The sequence below is a fragment of the Plecotus auritus genome (genome assembly GCF_963455305.1).
Source record: "Plecotus auritus genome assembly, chromosome: X".
NCBI lineage: Eukaryota > Metazoa > Chordata > Mammalia > Chiroptera > Vespertilionidae > Plecotus > Plecotus auritus.
This window is the reverse complement of record NC_137784.1, coordinates 109,764,359-109,784,867: the sequence shown is the minus strand read 5'-3', so window position 1 is coordinate 109,784,867 and position 20,509 is coordinate 109,764,359. Positions and strand designations below refer to the sequence as shown.

Below are 20,509 nucleotides of genomic sequence, written 5' to 3'. Positions count from 1 at the left end.
CAACCAAGCTGGCTACAGCCACAGAGAGCAGGAGGGGGGCTTGGGTTTCCCTGGCAATGGAGGAAGCCAAGCTTTCCGCCTGCCCTTGCCGGCCTAGGCCTCCACTCAAGGCTACAAAGTTTCAATGATAGAAGATACATAAACCCAAACAAAAATGGCGGCAGCCACAGAGCTAAAAAGAGCAGGAGGCTAGGGTTGCCCATGGTGATGGAAGAAGCCAAGCTTTCCCCACACCCTGGCCAGCCCAAGCCTCCGCTTAAGGCTACAAAGTTTCAATTATAGAAGATATATAAATCCCAATAGAAATGGCTGCAGCCATGGAGCAAGCAGAAGGCTTGGCTCTGCTCCAGGCTACAGAGTTTCAATTGTAGAAGATAAATAAACCCCAGATACCAGGGCCTCTGCTTGGGTAGCCAGGGGATGTGGCCGGCCTGCAAACCACCACAAGCCCCTCACCCAGGCCACCTCACACCCCAAGGGAACCCCCACCCTGATCTGGGACACCCTTCAGGGCAAACCAGCTGGCCCCCACCCGTGCACCAGACCTCTATCCTATCTAATAAAAGAGTAATATGCAGATTGACCATCACTCCAACACACAAGATGGCTGCCCCCATGTGGTCAAAGATCCTGCCCCCATGTGGACACAAGATGGCCACCATAAGATGGCCAGCAGGGGAGAGCAGTTGGGAGGGACCAGGCCTGCAAGGGAGGGCAGTTGGGGGTGATCAAGCCTGCAGGGGAGGGCAGTTAGGGGTGACCAAGCCAGCAGAGGAGGGAAGTTAGGGGTGACCAGGCCTGCAGGGGAAGGCAGTTGGGGGGGACCATCCCTGCAGGGGAGGGCAGTTAGGGGTGACCAGGCCTGCAGGGGAGGGCAGTTAGGGGAGATCAGGCTGGCAGGGGAGCAGTTGGGCATCAATCAGGCTGGCAGGGGAGTGGTTAGGGGTGATCAGGCTGGCAGGCAGAAGTGGTTAGGGGGCAATCAGAAAGGCAGGCAGCTGAGCAGTTGGGAGTCAGCAGTCCTGGATTGTGAGAGGGATGTCCGACTGCCTGTTTAGGCCCGATCCCACTGGGATCAGGCTTAAACAGGCAGTTGGACATCCCTGAGGGGTCCCAGATTGGAGAGGGTGCAGGCTGGGCTGAGGGACACACCCCCGCCCCGTGCACGAATTTCATACACCGGGCCTCTAGTATTGTAATAAAATCCATAGACTTTGTGACAGACATTTTCCTTTATGGAATAGAGTTCTCTCTTACAATTTGTAATTCTTGGAACTCTTCAGTAAGTCTTCTTACTGGAAAAATATATTGATATTTTATTACATAATAAAAATGTAGAGTTTCCTAAAAAACATATAATTGTCAAATAAAGACAATTTTATTTCTTCTTTTCCTATATCGGTGCCTTTTACTTCTTGATATTGTCTGATTACTCTAGCTAAGACTTCATCATTAGGTTGAATAAGAGTAGTGAGGGTGGGTATCCTAGTATTATTCCTGATCTTAGAGGAAAAGTTTTCAATCTTTCACTATTCAATATAATACTAGATGTAGGTTTTTCATATATGGCCTTTATTATGTTGAGGTATTTTCTTTCTATACCCATTGGCTGAGGGTTTTTATATAGAAGGGATGTTGAATTTTATCAAATGTTTTCTGCATTTATTCAGATGATCATATGAACTTTTCATTCTTTTTTTTCAAGTGTAGTTGGCATACAATATTATATTAGTTGCAGGTGTACAACATAGTGATTTGACATTTATATACCTTACAATATTATCACCACAATAAGTCTAGTAACCATCTGTCACTGTGCAAAGTTATTACAATAGGATTGACGTATTCCCTGTGCTGTACACTACATTCCCATGTCTTATTGATTTTATAACTGGAAGTTTTAACCTCTTATTCCCCTTCACATTTTCACCCATCCCTCTACCCCCATCCCCTCTGGAAATGATCAGCTTGTTCTTTGTATCTATAAGTCTGTTTTTATTTTGTTTGTTCATTTGTATTTTTTTAGATTCCACATATCAGTGAAATAATATTGTATTTGTCTTTTTCTTCTGACTTATTTCATTTAGTATAATGCCCTCAAGATCCATCCATCTTGACACAAATGGCAAGATTTCATTCTTTTTAATTGCTGAATAATATTCTATTGTATACACTTATACCACAACTTGTTTGTCCATTTCTTTATTGATGGACACCTAGGGGGCTTCCATACCTACTGAATGGAAGAAAATATTTGCCCATTCAAGTGAAAGGGACTATTATTTGAGGGGAATTATGTAGAAATGAAATATAAATGAGAGGAGAGTTAGAAGGAGATGACTTGGGGCATGTGAAATGATTGCTGACTGGTCTGAGAGCCCAACTGAGGTTGGAAATTCTATTAGATGCACCATTATCTGGAGTGCTACTACTTTCTCTCACATTGGCTATTATAAGATTGAAGAAATCAGACATTTGGAGGGACCCAAAACTGAGATGAAAGAAAGCAGACGATGTATTTGGAGATCACATGGATAAAGATGCAGTAAGTTCTAAATCAATTTGCCCTGAGATCCTGCCTGGATAAGGAAAGGAGTGAAGAGAAAAGGGAGGACTTGGAGGCACTGAACACCTCAATGAAATAAAAAAAAAAATGACATGGGACCCAGCCATTGTTAGGAGATTTAGAATTGGGATATTAGACAATCGGATGTTAGAATTGTCTTTTAGAAGTGAATTCATGCTCAGTGATGCCAGGTGACTGAGAGTGGTCAGAATGTTAAGAAATTAAAGGGCAGGAAAGTGAGGCCAGCATGTATGGGATGGGTTTTTCATGTGTATATTGTTGAAGGCACCTAAGATAAGGGCAGGACTTGGAGTCTCATGCCTTTTGAGCTGGTCCTTAGAGTATGGATAACAGTGAAGATAATGCTCACATCTATTCATCACTCTCAGCCCCAACCTCTTGGTTAGTAGTCAGCACTGGGGAAGAATATAGGGGAATCAATAGGATCAGGAGGAAAGCTGGTTTCAGGTAAGGCCAGGAAGTCAAGGGAATATTTTGAAATGAACTAATTTCCTGTTTGTCATCTGGTTTATTTGTTGGCTTTTAAGCTGAGTGGGAAAAGCACAAAGACATATTTTACTATTTTGGCCCCATAATGTCCTGGAATGGCAATAAAAATGCCTGCCTGGATCTTAATCCAGATCTCTGAACTCAGGTAAGATATGGGCACTAGCGTGGCAATTCATATAACAAGAAAGTTGGAATGGATGAGCTCTACATTTTTCATTGGCTTTAGTATGTAGTAGTTATAGATACAACTGCTAGGGTATGCCAGATATATAATAGTTATTCTCTTACAATTGGTCCTATCTGGAAAGAAAGGACCTACTAGTATTAGGAAGGAACCTATAGCTTACTTTGTAAAAGTTCAAATTCTATCCAAAAAATATTGATTGCAGATATCACAATGCATCTTTGTGTCAATGAAGAATCCTAAAATTGGTGGGCTAGTATAATCTAGTGGTTAAAGTCTCCAGCTTTGGATATTAACTGTTTTCCATTAACCACATTTGAAATTTAGTCAGGTTATTTTGCCTCTCTGCATCTAATTTTCCTCAAGAAAAAAAAATAAGGATGACAGTAGCATGTATTTGGTAGAATTGTTGTAAATATTAAATAAAATTATGCATGTAAAGCTTTTAGCAGTGTCAGACACTTTTTAAAAACTCAATATGTTAATTACCATTATAATTATTACAGAAGGGACCAAATATTGTATTTTTGCTGTCTAAAGATCTATCCATTTGAAATATCTTAAAGAAAAGTTTGTAAAAATAAATAATACACATCATTCCCTTTTCTGGAGCCCTATTCCTAACGGGAAATTTCCAAGCATGTCATGATGTCTCAAGCTTTCAAGAAAGGTTGGAGTTCCCATCAATCAAACAGCAGCATATTCTTCTCTTATCCTTGGAAATCATGTCTCCAGATGTTTAGATTTTTATTTTTCACCAACCCGAGGATTTTCTCAATTGAGGATACGTAGTAATCTCTCCATCCCCCCTTCTTTCTCTTTAGAGGCCTTCTTCTTTTTTATTTATCTTTATTGTTTAAAGTATTACAGATGTCCCCTTTTTTTCCCATTAACCCCTTCCACCCCACACCCACCTCTCCCAGGCCTTCACAAAACTATTTGTCTGTGTCCATGGGCCATGCATATATGCATATAAATTCCTGGGTTAATCTCCCCCCAACCCCAGCTTCTAAAGGCCTTCTTCTTAAGCTTCATTCCTTTTCCCTACTTCTCTTTCACCCTTCTTTAACCATTTATTCTACTTTAACCCTTCCATTTTCTTTATTCAACTACAGCTTTTTGCCTTTCTTCCATTTACCCTTTTATTCCACATCACCCCTCCTTTTAATTCCCCATCACCTCTCCCCTTTATTCTAAATCACCCCCTCCTCTTTAGTCCACATCACCCCCTTTTATTCAATATTTCTCCATCCCCTTGTTCCACATCACCCTCTCCTCTTTATTCCACTCACTCCATCCCTTAATACCATGTCACTTTTCTCCCTTATTCCACATCACCTTCTTCTCCTTTATTCCTCTTCCCCACCTCTCCTTCCACTTCAGCTCCAGCCAGAGCTTCCCAACAATGTTTTAAATTAAAAAACACACAGTAAGCCATGAATATGCTGCTGTCACAATACAGATGTTTATTAATGATTAAATGCCAGAGAAGTTTTAACAATCACAAATCATCGAGTTCTGCGGTTGTTACCCAATATGTGATCAATTTCTATCCCTCAATACAATACATTCTTCATTCTATGAACCTTAGCAGTTGATATCCCTCAATATCAGGTATAATTTTGGATGTCATACGTAACCCATATCTGTGTGTTACCAAAGCATGTCCCCCAAATTTGTACTGTCCTGCATAGAGGAACTACAGTGACGATAGATAAGAATATTTGTAATCAGGTGACTTTAACTAGTTGGAACTGTGTCCATATCTAACCATTTTGCTGACAACAGGGTGTGAATGCCAGCTGTCTGTAAAACAAATCAAGGTAAAATGAAATTTTTCCTCTAACTTTTGACCAAAGAAAAGCTAGCTAGACTTATACTTGAGATTGCCCTGAGCAAAACTGCACATAATTTTGGGAGTGGCTGTTTGACGAGCCATTGGTCTAAATAATTTGGGGGAAAGAAATATCCTGAGGTGGTGGAGTTGCTGCGGGGACACGGCTATGAGTTGGTGTGACATAATTTAGCATTAATTGTTTGTCAGCTGTCAGTAGGCTGACCTAACGTCCTAGCATGCCTCTTGAGGGCCTTTCCAATTAAGCTCTTGGGAGTAGGGTAGGAAAGTCAGGAAAAACATGCAATCTCCTTTGGGGAAGGGAAAGCACCTCGAGATTTGTGAGCTTCTCTGAAACAGGCGTTTACCACAAATGTCACATCAATTAAAGAAAAGGCTGTAATGTGGGAAAGCCAGGATCAGGGGTAAAAGAGAAAGGCAAGGTAGCACCAGGGAGCCTGGGCATGACACAGAAACATCTCTGCTTTTACCAGTTGAAGGGACCAAGCATCCCCAGTGAAAGGGCTGGCAGTGTGTTTGGACTTCTCAACCTGACCCGAGCATCAGGTGGAACTCCTCACCCTCAGATCTTTACCTTCAAGACACACTCTTTAAATGTTTCCTATGACATCTCCCACCCTTTTCCCCTGTCCGGCACCTTATAGAAGGGAAAATATCTAAGGAAAGAAATAGCCGATGCCAGTTTTGGCCTCTTCCCGGGGCACACGGAGCAATGGGCGGTCTTGCTCCAGAATGGGGGGGTTACCCGCTCCTTCCTCATCGTCATGGGAACGGGCAGTGCCGGGAGGCACAGCTGGCTCCTCAGAGGAACCTGGAAAATAGTAACAATGTTAACTTCTTACTTTGCACAGCACCCAAGGGACTAAGACCTAATTTTGAGCTTCAAATATAATATGAGGCAAGAAGTTAGGGCAGAAATGGTTATTCCCATTAGAATTGTAAGAAAACTGCAGCTTAAGAGCAGAATATAGATCTCTAAAACTATGCCCACTGTGGAAGCTGGGGGTGGGGAAAAGAGCTTGGTTAGAGAACAGAAAGAGTTAGACAGATACCCCATGCTTAGAGCAAATAGATATTACTTCCTGGGAGGTGGGGAAGAATGCGGCCTCCAAACAACCACCACCACCACCACCCTACAAGCAGCCTAACTAATTTAACTAAGCAAATGAGTAATAAAGCTGGAGCCAGAAGCTTACAGCACTTCATGGAGGGGAGAAAGCAGGAGTCGATCTTCAATGACTCTGGGAAGGGCTTGTAGTTCATTACTTGACCAGTCTGAGACTTGTTTTTAAGCAGGGTGGTATCTACAGGAAATGTAACATTGGCATCTTCTTTATAGAACTGGATTGCTTTTGGATTCTGAACTTTAGAGTCAAGATAATTAGGCATTGGTACTGCTTCCATATTCATGATTTCTTCAAGATTGACAGCAGGGTCTGGCTGAGGGTCTGGAATTGTATTGAAAATGGAGACATCTTCAGGCTCTGGAATCACATTGGTAACTTCATCTTCTTCAAAAGTGTTGTCTGGGTATTTTTGAGAATCTGAAATTTCGTTGTGAATTTGAGCATCCCTGGGCTCTGGAACCACACCAAGAACTGAGTCTTCTTCAAAAATTGAATTTTCTTCTGAGTCTTGGATTCCACTGACATCAGAGGCTTCTTCATGTCCTGGGATTTCTTCAGCATCTGAAGCTTCTTCATTGTTTAGGACTCCACTCATATTTGAGGATTCTTCCTCTTCTTGAATATCATCAAAATCAGAGACATCTTCAGGGTTGGTTACCACATGGAGAGCTGGAAACGCTTCAGGGTTGGATTCTTCTTCAGAACCTGCAATTCCATTGACCTCTGGAGTTTCTTCGTGACCTGGAATTTCTTCAGTACCTGAGGTTTCTTCATCATTTGGGACTCCATCAAGAGCTGGAACTTCTTCAAGATTGGGAACTTCTTCAGAGTCTGAGAGTCCATTAACCTCTAGGGATTCTTCATGATTTGGAATTTCATGACCATCAGAGGCTTCTTCAGGGCTTGGGACCACATGAAGAGCTGGGACTTCTTCAAAATCAAGGTCTTCATAAGAGTCTGAAATCTCATTGACTTCTAAGGCTTCTTCATGGTCTGAAATATCTTCAGCATTTGAGGCTTCATCATTTGGGATTTCATCAACAGCTGGAATCTCTTCAAGATTGGGGTCTTCTTCCGAATCTGGGTTTTCATCATTATCTGAGGCATCTGCATGATCTGGGATTTCATCAGTATCTGAGGCTTCTTCATAATTTGGGATTACATGAAGATAGGGAACTTCTGCAAGGACAAGATTTTGGTAGTCTTCAAAATTTGGTCCTTCTTCAAGGTCAAGGTTTGGGATTTCTCCAGGGTTTGGGATTTCTTGCACATCTGGGACTCCTTCAGGGTCTGGGACCATATCAAAATACGGTATTTCTTCAAAGTCTGGGATTTCAATGAGTTCTGGAATTTCATCATCAGGATCTAGAATATCCTCAAGAAGAGGAAGATCATCAAAATTCACAGTATCATCATCATCATCATCCTCATTGTCATAATCATCTTCTTCATCAAGCTCTGGTATGTCTTCAAGAATTGGACCTTGAATCTCAAACTCATTTGGGATCTCAAGACCTTGGACTTCTCCAAAGACTACTCCTTGATTGAGGTATTCAAATACTAGTTCTTCATTAATTGTCACATCTTCCTGAGAGGATTCATTTTCCTCAAGGAGCTTATCTTCAGCAAGTACCTGGCCTTCAGGAAGGGCCTGACCTTCACCAAGGGACTGACCTTCAGCAAGATCCTGACCTTCAGCAAGGGTCTGATCTCCAGCAGGGAACTGACCTTCATCAAAGGGCTTGCTTTGAGCAAGAACAGCAGCCCGGGCTTCAGCAGAGTTTTCCACTGGATCAGAAAGTAAAGCATCCTCTTCCATCTTTATACGTGCACTCCTGAATGAGATTGAATTTGAAAAAGCAAATCAGTTTGTGTACTTGGATAGATTAACAAAAAGATGATCTGGGAATGCAAACCCCCACAAAAGTTTATCTTCTGGGTAAGCATAAACAAACCAAGAAAACACTCACTGGATCCTCCTCAAATTCCTGCGTCTGATAAAATCAAGGGCTTCAGGACTGGATTTCCACACACGCTTTGCAACCTGCCTCTGAATATGTGGTGGCACCTAGGGATAAAATTAGCAAATTAGTCTCATTATACATCTTTTAAAATTTTATACTCATTTCTATCAGTTGCCCAGGATTGAAGGCACCACCTAATGTGGGAATAACTTCTAGACTGGGAGATTTTGAGGTACCTTTGGTCACCCTCAGGAACACATGTACAACTTATCTCTGCCTTGTGAACAGGAGAGAGAGCTGTGAAATAAGTGTGTCCAAAATTTCCAAATACCTGGAAGAGGACATCCCAGTTATCAATCATAGCACGGACCACATTGACAGAAGCAACATAGTGGTCAATCCCCAGACTTGTTTTCCTGGATTCCCTCTTGCCAAATCTCCCTTTCTTCAGGAGAGCAGATCCAAACACCAAGGCCAAATTGGTGGAAGTCATACGGTTGCCAAAAACCTAGGTAAAACAAAGCAGAAAGTGGTTGATTCTAAGGTAGTAATGAAAGTCATACAAATGAAAACATCTTTTTATTCTTGTTTACCTCTCCCTCTGTTTCTCTGACTCTGTCTTTCTCATATACTCCCACACATGTCCCCAACCACAGCCCTCATTACCCTTTCCCAGAGCTTTTTACCAACTGTCCATCAATGCCAATGGAGTCCTCGCAGTTCTCAGTGATTTTATGCAGGGCCTTCAGCAGACGCTCCAGGGTGTCACTGTGGCAGGGTGGCATCAGGTAAACCAGCAATTGCAGGGCAGAAAGCTGATCTTGTGGCTTTAGAGCTAGAGGAAGGAAAATAAGGGTTGGCTCAGGGGACTAGACTTGGCAGCAGCCTAAAACCAAGAGAAATGTGATTCTCCTTGAAAATCACTGAAGGCTGTGGAGAAAGTCCAGGAGGCATCTTTTCTTTGCTCATTGCCATAGATTTGATCCCAGAAGCCCCCAAAACAAGAAAGGTTCTCATCAAAATCAAATGCCTTCTGCAGAAAGTAGGTTCTTCTTCATCCTGAGAGGACACACACAACTTTAAGAAACTCTGGAGAAATTTCCAAAAGCAGACTTATAATGGACTATTAAGATATACAAGGAAAGTAATCTGAAGATGTGTTTTCATCTTTAGATATTTATTCTGTCTTAGTTCCTAGAGTCTTGCAGCCTGAGCTCTGTCCCTACACCCCACACTCCCTGTACTATTTCTTTTCCTTGCCAAACAAGGAAGAAGGGAGAGCAGAAGACTCACTTGCTGTCAGGAGGAAGGACATGTATAGATCATCTGGCAGCAGAGAGTCCTTCATGTCACGGAAAAATTCCTTGAGAAGTGCGGCCACATCATGCACATTCTGAGTGTCATCAAACACTACATCCAGACCTTGATCAAATTCTTCACGGAGCTATAAAGGGGGAGAGAATACCATGGACTGCCTGCCCTGCCCACCACAGGCTTCCTCCTGGTCATTTCTTCAATAAGTTTCAGGTTTCAGTGGAGGAAGCTGGCAATATTCTGTACCTGCTACATGAAACTCCCCTCAGGAATTTGGGGAGCCCCCACGTCACCTGCTTTTTCTTATTCAAAAAACAATAGTGTAAACAAACCCAATTTACCTCACGCACTCTCTCCTCTGAGTATTCCAGGGTGAAAATCCCCACTGTGTTTAAGCCTGAAAGAAAAGAGTATGTATGCTAAGAATCTCTGATCCCCTTCCCCAGGGCATTTCCCTTCTCCCAGCTGCATCCCAAACCCAACTGGTGGCAGGGGAATGTTCCAAGCCCTTCATCCTGCAATCTCTTTTCTCTCCCTATTTCTAGAACATCATGCTTTATCTTTAATTGCTTTCTACTTTAATTTAACCATAATTTTTTGTCCCCCTTACCATGTTTCTCAATGAAGCTGCAGCATGCCTCAACAACGTGGGGAATTTGCTTAGCAATCGGATTGAGGCTCATTTTCCTTTTGGATCCCAGAAGTCGACGGCCAATTGGAAAGGAAATTTTGGAAAGTTGCAGAGTCTGCAGCAGCAAGGCCCCATCCTCCAGTTCAGCCAGGCTATCCACAGATACTGCACCCTGTGAAGAACCCAGAGTATCTTAAAATGGGGAAGCAGGGAGGAGGCTTCAAACCTTCCTAAGTATTGCATCATATTCATAATAGGAGACATTCTTTCTGTGGCAAGCCCAGTACATCCCTACAACATGTTTTGTTCAGCTCCTCCTCCCTCAGAGAACACAGGCCTTGACCCTCCTACTCCACAACCTTGAACATCTCAGGAAGGGCCCCTGCCTGAAACCTAGAAGGTTTAACTCACTCGACGCCCACGGCGAGTGAACTCTCGGGGCAAGGAGGGCTCCTCCCGTCTTCGGTTGAAAAAGCGCCTGATGCGGCCAAACATCCTTTGCATCACGTTTCCCCGACGATGGCGACGGCCTGCAGCCTGACTGGTAGATTCTTCAATCTGCATCGCGGCTCTTAATTCAAGTTGCTTGCTGCGGGTAAACTCATTCACCAGCACCTCTTCCAGAGGAATGCCAAATGTCTTGAGTGATACAGCTGAGGATCCTAGGAGAGAAATGTAAATGCTCAGCAGCGCTTAAATCAGGAGGGACTGCAGGGGCTGTAACACTCCTCTAAGCAACCTCTCAAAGCCAACCCCCAGGCCTCCAGACACATAGCTTTCTCCCCCCCCCTTCCCCCCTCCCCATCCCACCTCCCTGAGTGAGCCAAAAAGAGCCTGCAGTGGTTTGGCTTCACTCAACTACCCCATGGAGCTCAAGATCCCTGCCTTAAGTCCTGCCAGGGAATGACTACCTTGAAGCAATGAGGAAAATATCTTCAGGAAGATCAGCCTAGGGTGGATCTTAAGAAGGAAGGCTTAGGCAGATCTGATGGGACCGCCCCTCGCGCCCCTGCAGTTAGTGCTCCATCTCCTGAAATCTTCCCTTAAGCGATTTCTGGGGGGTTGGGGGGGAGAGTCCCCAGGGGCAGTGAGCATCGCCCAGTCTACAGTAGCCAGGGGCACAATACAGAAGGGATGCAGCATCCCATTTCTTTCCTAAGGAAAGTACAAGAGCTCCTCACCCCTCTGTTGTCCTCTTAGAATCAGAAACCTGTTCTCCAAGGTGTTTGGACTGTCAACAGGGAGAGCTATGGAAAGAAAAAGATAAGACACACACACATACACACACACACACACATACACACACACACACACACACACACACACACACAAATGGGATCTTGTGACTAAAGCACCGCAATGCATTGATCCACAGGAATGGGGAAGGGGGTGTTAAACAACCCTATCCAGCCCGCGAAAAGTGTTTTGCTTTCTCCCAGCCTTAGTTTTCCCATTTAACAGTGGTTTATTCCTATGTACCGCGTAGGAGACTCCAAGAATTTAACCAAACCAGACAATTTTAGGTGCCGTGCGGCACGGCGCATGTTGTTATGCACCACTAGTACCTCAACACAACACTTAAAACATAAATTCCAGGGCTCTGAGCATTGGGACAGTGCAACAGGCATAGGGAAGGGCTCTTCCTGTGGCGCCTCCGCTGTAGGAGTTGCCAAGTTACTGCTGACACTCTCACGCCTGTGATGCCGGGATGCCGTGGGCTCCATGAGCTGCGGCGGGAGAAGCAGCAACCCACGCTGTCCCCACGCTCCAACCCCCCGCTACACCAGCTACGGCTGCCTGCTGGGTCTCCTCACCCTTTGCTTCGCTCCTTTCAGGCTGCGTCCCCTGTGCGCGCCTGCCAAATCTGCTGTCCCTGGACTTTACATTACTGCAGGAGCGCCTCTCGCCCATGCGACCCCCTCCACTTCCCCTCAACTGCTAATCTGAGCCCCTACCCCCGAGAGCCCAGGCACACTCGAATCCCGTCCACTGCTGCGTCCCACTCGCTCCTCGCCAGCTGAACTGGGCTGCGCTCTTAGCGCACCTCCCGCCTTTGCTCTACGCAGAGATTGGTGCGTGTCTTTCTCTCACTGTCTCGCTGTCTCCCTTACTCTCCGTCTCTCAACCGCGCGGTCTCAGTCTATCCCAGTCCTCTCTCAGAGTGTTTCTCTGCGCCTCGCTCTCACTCTGACTCCTTCTAGCACCGCATCTGGTGTGTCTGTCTCTTCACCTGTGCTCTATCAACTTGTCTGTCCCTGACATCTGCCGGTTCGACTTGCTGCCCCTCAAACTCCCAGCTTTTGACCCAACTCAATTAATCTTATCTCTTCTGCAATTCAACAAACACCCTTCAACTCCCTCTTCCTCAGTTCTCCAGGCGCCAGGAGAACCAACCAGATCTGAAACCAGAATTGTGCCCCTCCTATCCTTCTAGACCCCCAACTCGCCCCGTCCTGCCCGGGAGGGTCCACTCGCGGAAGAGCGAGGACTCCACACTCCGGGGTACTGCTTACCTCGGTCAGGTTTGAATTCAGAGAGGAAATGTCTGGCCACGAGTTCGTGGTAAGCAGTCTCTTGCAGCTTCAGACGCTCCAGCTCTGAGAGACTGTGTATTGATATCATCTTCGTCCTGCGGTCCGGGTTGTGTCCTGGGGCTCCTCCCAGGACATTCACTAAAAAAATGAAGGCGGACATCAACAGCAAAGGGGGCATGATTCTGGGGCACCGTGTCCTGGCTGCCTTCAGAAAAGGAGTGCAGCCACCCATTCTGGAATCGGATGATTATCAAGGCTGCATCATCCAATTGTCACTGGACCTGGTGGAGGGAACTGTTGGGGGGGAGGTTGGTAGAGGGGGAGGAAAAACTGGGAGGCGGCTTCACCCTGGAGCAGAGCTGCCTCTGGTTGCTTTTTCAAAAAAAAAAAAAATCCAACTAAAAAAAAAAAAAAATCAGCCCTGAACCAAGAGTCCAGAAAAGAGAAAACCTAATTTGGAAAGAGAGAGAGAGAGGGAGAGAGAGAGACCTTACTCACAATTTTAAAATGCACATTGACACAAGAATAATGTAATAGTTTCCCATTAATTCAAATGCTGATACAATTTATTTTTTATTTTTTAATGGTAATACTCGATGTTGTCCAGGTTGGGTGAAAATGGCACTTTCATCTAGGTTAAGAAACCCTGTATGTATGTACAGTTCTTCCAGAATGCAAACTGGATACATGAGTCTTGAGCCAAAATATTATCCCCAGGCCCTTTGACCAGTAATTCCCCTTCTAGGAATCTATCCTAATGAAATCTTCCTACAGACAAGAAAAACCATATTTACATGAGCCGTAAGAGTAAAAAAGAATAAGGGAAAAAAGTTCACCCAGCAATGAGAATAATTATATAAATTAGGGAATGGTCACAGTATGAGAAATTATATAAACATTAAAATTATGTTTTGTTTGTTTTTTATTGAATTTATTGATTATTGGTTAATAAAATTATATAAGTTTCAAGCTACAATTCTATAATATATCATCTGTATATTGTATTGTGTGTTCACCACCCCAAATCAAGTCTCCTTCCATCTTCATTAATCCCCTCTATACCCTCTTCTATTTCCCCTTCCTCCCTCTTTCCCTCTGTTAATCACCAGAAATGATGTTTACAAAGAGCTCTTAAACCACAAATACAAAATATAGAGTTGTATTAATTATGATTACAAATATATGAAGAAAAACACACATGAAAATAAGACAGAAAGAAATGTACTCAAATATTAACATACAGTATCTATATTCAGTGGTGGGAATTTGTTTGCCTTTTACCTATTTACCAAAAATTGTGCAACTTGATTATATTATTTTTTATGAAAAAACATCCATTTGTACCAAAACAAACAAACATCATTTCCAGGAAAAGTCTAGTAAGACTATCTATTCAGGATTGGTGATCAGAGTGAAGTTTGTCTTAGTGTACTAGAAAACCTGTCCCTTTTTCATGGTGCCCACTGTCTCATACTGCACCCAGGCTGCTCAGGATCCCCCAGTGGGATCTGCCTGGACCCCACACAGCATCCTTTCTTGCACATCTTCACCTCTATAACTCCTTTGCTATTTTATTTATCCATAAAAGTAAACCTGTATTAAATTCCCACTTTGTACCAGACACTGAAGATTCAAATATGAGCAAGATAATACTACTCTTTTCATAAAGGGTTTAACTGTGCAGTGAAAGAGATACACAGGTTAGCAACAGTTTACAAAACCTTGTGATAAGTAATTGGCCAAGATATAAACAAAGTATTGTGAGAGCAAAAAGGAGGAAACATCTAAGTCTGCCTGGAGACACGGCGGGGGTGCGGGGGGGGGAGCGGGGGATCCAGAAAGAGAGAACAGCATGTGCAAAGGCAAGGAGATGGGAGAGAGGTTGTTATATTCTTAAAGCTGTATAAAGGAGATAAATCTAGATAGGCAGGGGTGAGCTCATGAATGTCCCTGTTAGCCATGCTAAGGAGCTGGACTTTCTCCTGAAGGTAATAGGGGAGTGACAGAGTCCGAGCTACAGCGTGGAAAAATCACATACAGTAGTGAAAATCCTGGTTTGGGTAGAGAGCCTGAGGTAGGTACATCAGCCAAGAGGCAAGAGATGCTGACACAAGTCAAGTGTCACTAGAGCTGGAGCAGAGGATGGATTTTATGGGTAGAATTGACAGGACTTAGGGGAATTTTTTATTGTAATGAAAAGGAAAGGATTTAAGACAGCTCTGAAGTTTATGATTTGGGTGAGTGTGTGCATGCTGGTTCCTGACAGAGAAGATAATTTGGAACATGAGGAACTTTTTGACAAGAAGGAAAGTTGTCACATGCCATTTTTCTGAGATTATCTTTCCCATGGACTTTTATGATAATATTCTATATATTATTGGGGATGGGGCTTAGAGTCCAAAGACTAGGTAATATTGCTTTGCCAGAGAAAAGGTAGGTAGGAGTTTATCATTCAACAATCTATATAAATGATCTCTACCCAAAAAAAAAATTCCACCCTACTTTTGTTTCCAAAATTCTATTTGCCCATTTTTCTTAATGATCAAAGCCACACATATTTCAAATATATGCTGGCTGGATAACTAAAGTGCAGTATGAGAAAAGATGAGAAGTCTTTCTATGGATTTTTAATTCTTACCCTAGGTTTTTTGAAAGGCCCTTCAACTTCAAAACACCATCCCCTCAACCCAAAGAGAATGCCTAAGCCCAATCAACAAACTGCATCCACAAAATGACCATTTTAACCCAAAGTACATGCACATAACCTAACCACAGACCCAGAGTAAGCCTCTAGCAATCCCCCATTCACAATAGCAGATCCAGAACCTGTTAGCCAAGGGTCTTATCCAGACACACACAAGCCAGTTCTGGCTTCATTTTTCTAACATAGACCCCCTCTCCCCTTGCCCCAATTCAGATATTGTTGTACCTGTTCTGTAGTTGCAGGTATTTCTTCTTGCCGAGGCTTGCCACATCTGGTATTCCAAAGAGTATAGCTGGTTCTTTCACCCGAAAAATCAAGATGAAAATCAATCCCTCTCCCCTACTCAAATAAGGTAAGAAAAAAATAAGAAAACCTCAAAACAACACCAACCAAAAAGAGAGAGAGAAAAGCCTTTGAGAGATGAGTCAGCCTAGATGCTTATAATTCTGATGGAAATCAAAGGCCTTGAATAAACCGTTTGTCATTGCCTCCTGCTCAAAGATACAGAGCTAAACTTAAGAGTAATCATATGCTGCAGTTCTGCCAGCAAAATTGACACTGTCTTGCTTACCTTCAACTCTCTGAAGGCACTAGAAGAATACACGACAGAAGCAGAGTTAGGAAGGCCAATGTGCCCAAAAAAGAAGCAGATGGGTAGGGTTGGGAGGGGGATGAGTAAATAGACTTAACACTATGAGAGATTTGCTTAACAGGTTCTTGAGATCTGAATACTTGCCCTCAGGCCTGACTTGCTAACCTGAACACAAAAGGAGGTTCCTCACAGGGAATTAACTGCCAAGAGACCTCTCTTGCTCCAAAGTGTCTTCCCCTTCCCCCTATACACGGGTTCTCAACCTTTTTAATGTCGTGACCCTTTAATACAGTTCCTCATGTTGTGGTGACCCCCAACCATAAAATTAAATTCATTGCTACTTCATAACTGTAATTTTGCTACTGTTACGAATCGTAATGTAAATATCTTTGTTTTCTGATGGTCTTAGGCGACCCTGCTAGCGGTTCTCAACCTGTGGGTCGCAACCCACAGGTTGAGAACCACTGCTGAAGAGCCTAAGACCATCGGAAAACACAGATATTTGCATTATGATTCATTAACAGTAGCAAAATTACAGTTATGAAGTAGCAACGAAAATAATTTTATGGTTGGGGGTCACCACAACATGAGGAACTGCATTAAAGGGTCGCGGCATTAGAAAGGTTGAGAACAACTGCCTATAACATGAGGAAATGATGCAGTGCCCATTTTAGCAGTTGTATGAGAATTAAATGAATAATGTATGTATGATATTTAGCATGGGTTTTTAATAAACATGTTGATAATGAAGGGTTTTTTTGCAGAGGGCATGACTTTATCAGAAAATATCAAGTTTCAAAAGTAAACATATACAAATTAGAATTTGTATAAATACATCCAAGGACTTACTTTCATCTATCTCTACTAAATCTGAATTATATGAAAACAGGTAAAGGATCCTGAGAGATTGTTGGGAATAGATCTTTCTTCATCAATCTCTGATGGCATTAGGGCCAAGTATAAAAAAAAAATCTTAAAAAATTTAGAAAAAATAACTGCATAAGTCAGTTTTCAAATGCTATTATTCAGATTAGTAAAATGTTTACATGTCTCAAAATGTATTTCTTTCAAACCATCCAGTTTTACATTGTCACTAAAAAAAAGAATGTATAATTTCATTTGGATCGATAAAGGGACTAGGATATAAACAGATACAAGAGAGAGAATTTGAACAAAGAGCAGAGGCACAACCAGATCAAGCCTCCAGCAATTCAAAAAGGGGAAACACGTCCTCCCAAAATGCATGTCACAGATGGAGGAACAAATTAACGTCAGAAAGGTCACCTGCTTTGACATTGCCAGGACAGAAATGCTCTCAGCTAGGCATAAATCCACAGCCTTCACAATTTGGAGGATTAATTAACTCCATTGCCCCAGTTCAATAGTTAGGGATGGCGCCGTGCTCCCTAGTAAACCCCTGTGAGAAAAAAAGGGGGGACTGTATTGATGCCATTGTTTGAATCTTTATAAATTAGTCATCTTATGCCATCCTCAGAATTTTGCTCCAAGCCACTGAGAGTTCCTCAGAGTTTGAGATATTGATAATGGACAGGGCTGGGTGCCCAGAAGGCATTGCATCTATGTTATTCAAATATCTATAGGCTGTGACAATAGATAAAGACATTCCCCATTAAATTATCACAATTTGAGAAAAAGATACATGTTTCTAGATGAAAACATTTGGGCACCAATTTTGTCTGCTGTCACATCATCTCATTCATCCCTGAACATTAATGAGTTAACCTTTAAGTTGTTATCCTATAACCTCCATTTCAGCAAGATAGCAGAATGAACAAAATGGCTCATTTTATCGTATGCAGTGATGATGCTACAATATAATTAAATTTGGGGACAGCATTCTTAAGTATGTAGAGTCAGTCCATCATGCCATAGCAGAAGCTCACAAACTAGAGGTATATTGTTGAAATATATTGAGAAAAACTCTGGCTTTAAAGAGAAGAATGCTTCATGAACTGCTTAGAATATTAGAATGGATTAGAGATAAAAGGAACCTTGACTATCACCTAGTCCAAAGCTTCCATTCTACAATTCAGAAACCTGAAGCTCAGACAGGAACAGGGGTTTGCACAAAGTCACATGGCAGTTTGACAACAGATTGTAGACAATAACCCAGTTCTTCTCAATTCTAAGGCTCTTTCCTCTGTCCTGTCCACCTTTGATTTTAATATCTGCAAAATATTGCATAGCTAGATAATTAAAATAGAAAGGGACACATAATCAAAACTTGATTCCATAAGCCAGGACAAGTCATATCCAAAATCAGAGAGCCACCACAAATTACAACTTGTTTGTAAAATAAGTACAATATTCATTCTATAGAATGTGGGATGCCCTTTTAAAATTTTATTTACTAAAGAAACAGTTCAAATTCAGGATAGTGAAAGTCAGTCTTTATGTTATAAACATCCCAAAGGATAGTATAAACAAGATGAATGTGACATCAACTATAAGATTTAGATATTCTCACTAATATCTGCAGTATGTGTCAGAGTGCGTGATAGTGCTGGCATCACAAGCTGTGACACTAATCTTTTTTTTTTCCTTTTGCCTGCTGCTTCTATTATGTTGTAGCAGGAAAAGGAAAAAGTAAGATGTTCCACCAATAAGAGGTAAAAAAATTTTAAATGCCCTGTGCTTTTCATGTTCTCAAAAGCTTTCCATATGTCCATGATCTCCATACCCTAATACAGTGGTCGGCAAACTGCGGCTCTGTTGACTAATGAGTTTGCCGACCACTGCCCTAACACATAGTAGGTGTTCAACAAGATTTTGTTGGGTGAATCACATGATTATAAACTCTGAGGGTTTTGAGAGAATATAACCGTCTTATATTTAAAACAGCTATTCATGATTCATGAATAAATGAATCATGCCACTTTATTCTCACACCAACTCCTGAGAAGGACGTAGGTTGGGTGTTATGTTTCCCCATTTTACAGATAATAACAAACTAGGGCTCTGGAAAGTCTGTGACTTACCTTAGGTTGCACAAAAATGCCATGGAGGTATATGATCAGGGAACCAGCTGTCCCTACATATACTCAGGCTTGGCCTTTCCCCTCCCACCAAACTGTTATTTCTTGGTATGCATCACCAACACCTGCTGTCTGGAACTGGGACAGTCTGAATCAAGATTACCTTCTTTCCTAAGAAAGTGACTGGATTTTTGAGGTCTTGTTTATAAACACTATTCTTGGGAAATAGAAATAAAGGTAGATGATTGATAAATTAGATAAAATGATAAGGTAGATAAATTAGATAGTTGATGATGATGATGTTGGAGAGGTAGATATATCGACACATAAGTATAAAGATACAGATATATGGTTTTGAAAAAGACTATTATGAAAGATATAGGAGAGGAATAGATAGAGGAGAAAGGCACCAAAAGTCCTATGTATTCCTCCCACAACATCTCTCACTCAAAGCTGACAGCATGACATCCTGTTAAAGATCCTGAGGTATGGACTAGAACTTGGGTTCAAATCCCAGCTTCACCACATGTAAGTTCACACTCACCAACCAAGTGAGTTAGAGAAATTAATTATCTCACTTTTCTGAGTCTCATTTCCACTACCTTACAAAATAAGAATCATGATACCTATTAGGTATGGCTGTGGTAAAGACTAAATAAAAGATAGAGTGGAATTAAAGAATCCTCCAAAGTGTAGCAAGGTGAGGAATTGCTCTCCAAAATACCTGAGAGTCAAATTTGAGAGGAAGACTGAGGAAAGGTGCTATTATCTGGAATGAGGCAGATAGTGCCTCCATTGAAAAATGTCCTTGCACCATCTTTCGAATGCAAGAATGGGTATTTATATCCTATTAGCAGGATGACTTGAACTGTTTCATAATCAGATATGCAAGTCACCTAACTGTGGGGGGTAGGAGGATTAGTATAGACTGTGGAATTTAGAAAAAAAGTTAACAGGCTCACAAAAGAGATTTAATCCCTACCTTTGGCTTCCTCAGCATAGTGTGCAAGCCATCCATGCAAGCATGGTGGAGGAAAGGGGGAGCCATCTGGAGTGGAAAGCCCCAGTTCCTGCCCTTGGGATTTTACAACCTACTTGAAGGTCTCATAAATATCAATAGTCTGAAAGACTGTCGAGAATGGCCCATGGGCATAACATCATCATTCCCTGAACTAATTTAAATACATTTTCTCTCCTTTGTTCCTTTAAGGAATATTAAGAATTGACTATTTCCTCGGGTCCACCAGTTCTGAGCAGACCCTTACTCAGTTGTAGGTTTTCAGTATAAACTCAGTAAACTCTCATTCATTTTACCCATCCTCTCAACTCCTTTGGTCCTGTAAGCCCCCCTCTTTAAGACACACTCCCTTTCAGACACATATATTCCCTCTGATAGATATCTATGCACACATGCGTCCTCATGCTCCCTCACATATGCATTTTGAGAGAGAGAGAGAGAGAGAGAGAGAGAGAGAGAGAGAGAGAGAGAGAGAATAGATCTCTCTAATGTAATCACTATAGCAGAGAGAAAA

General features: G+C 42.3%; 1 protein-coding gene across 3 annotated transcripts in view; it reads right to left on the bottom strand.

Moving 5' to 3' along the window:
• Positions 1-4,701: 4,701 nt before the first annotated feature.
• The window catches only part of ARHGAP36 (Rho GTPase activating protein 36), a 57,417-nt gene continuing 41,609 nt past the window's right edge, over positions 4,702-20,509 (bottom strand). Inside the window, exons 1-12 of one of the 3 annotated variants that reach the window (XM_080652226.1) lie at positions 15,615-15,724; positions 12,665-12,823; positions 11,333-11,398; positions 10,563-10,813; positions 10,131-10,323; positions 9,862-9,917; positions 9,500-9,650; positions 8,893-9,041; positions 8,538-8,714; positions 8,213-8,310; positions 7,971-8,077; positions 4,702-5,926 (exon numbers count right to left, since the gene is read on the bottom strand). In XM_080652226.1, the coding sequence (XP_080508352.1) occupies positions 5,772-5,926; positions 7,971-8,077; positions 8,213-8,310; positions 8,538-8,714; positions 8,893-9,041; positions 9,500-9,650; positions 9,862-9,917; positions 10,131-10,323; positions 10,563-10,813; positions 11,333-11,398; positions 12,665-12,823; positions 15,615-15,660 (1,608 nt within the window). In that variant the 5' untranslated portion in view covers positions 15,661-15,724 and the 3' untranslated portion in view covers positions 4,702-5,771. Of the gene's footprint in view, positions 5,927-7,970; positions 8,078-8,212; positions 8,311-8,537; positions 8,715-8,892; positions 9,042-9,499; positions 9,651-9,861; positions 9,918-10,130; positions 10,324-10,562; positions 10,814-11,332; positions 11,399-12,664; positions 12,924-15,614; positions 15,725-20,509 lie in introns of those variants that run through there. The other 2 variants (XM_080652227.1, XM_080652225.1) reach the window with 2 other exon arrangements.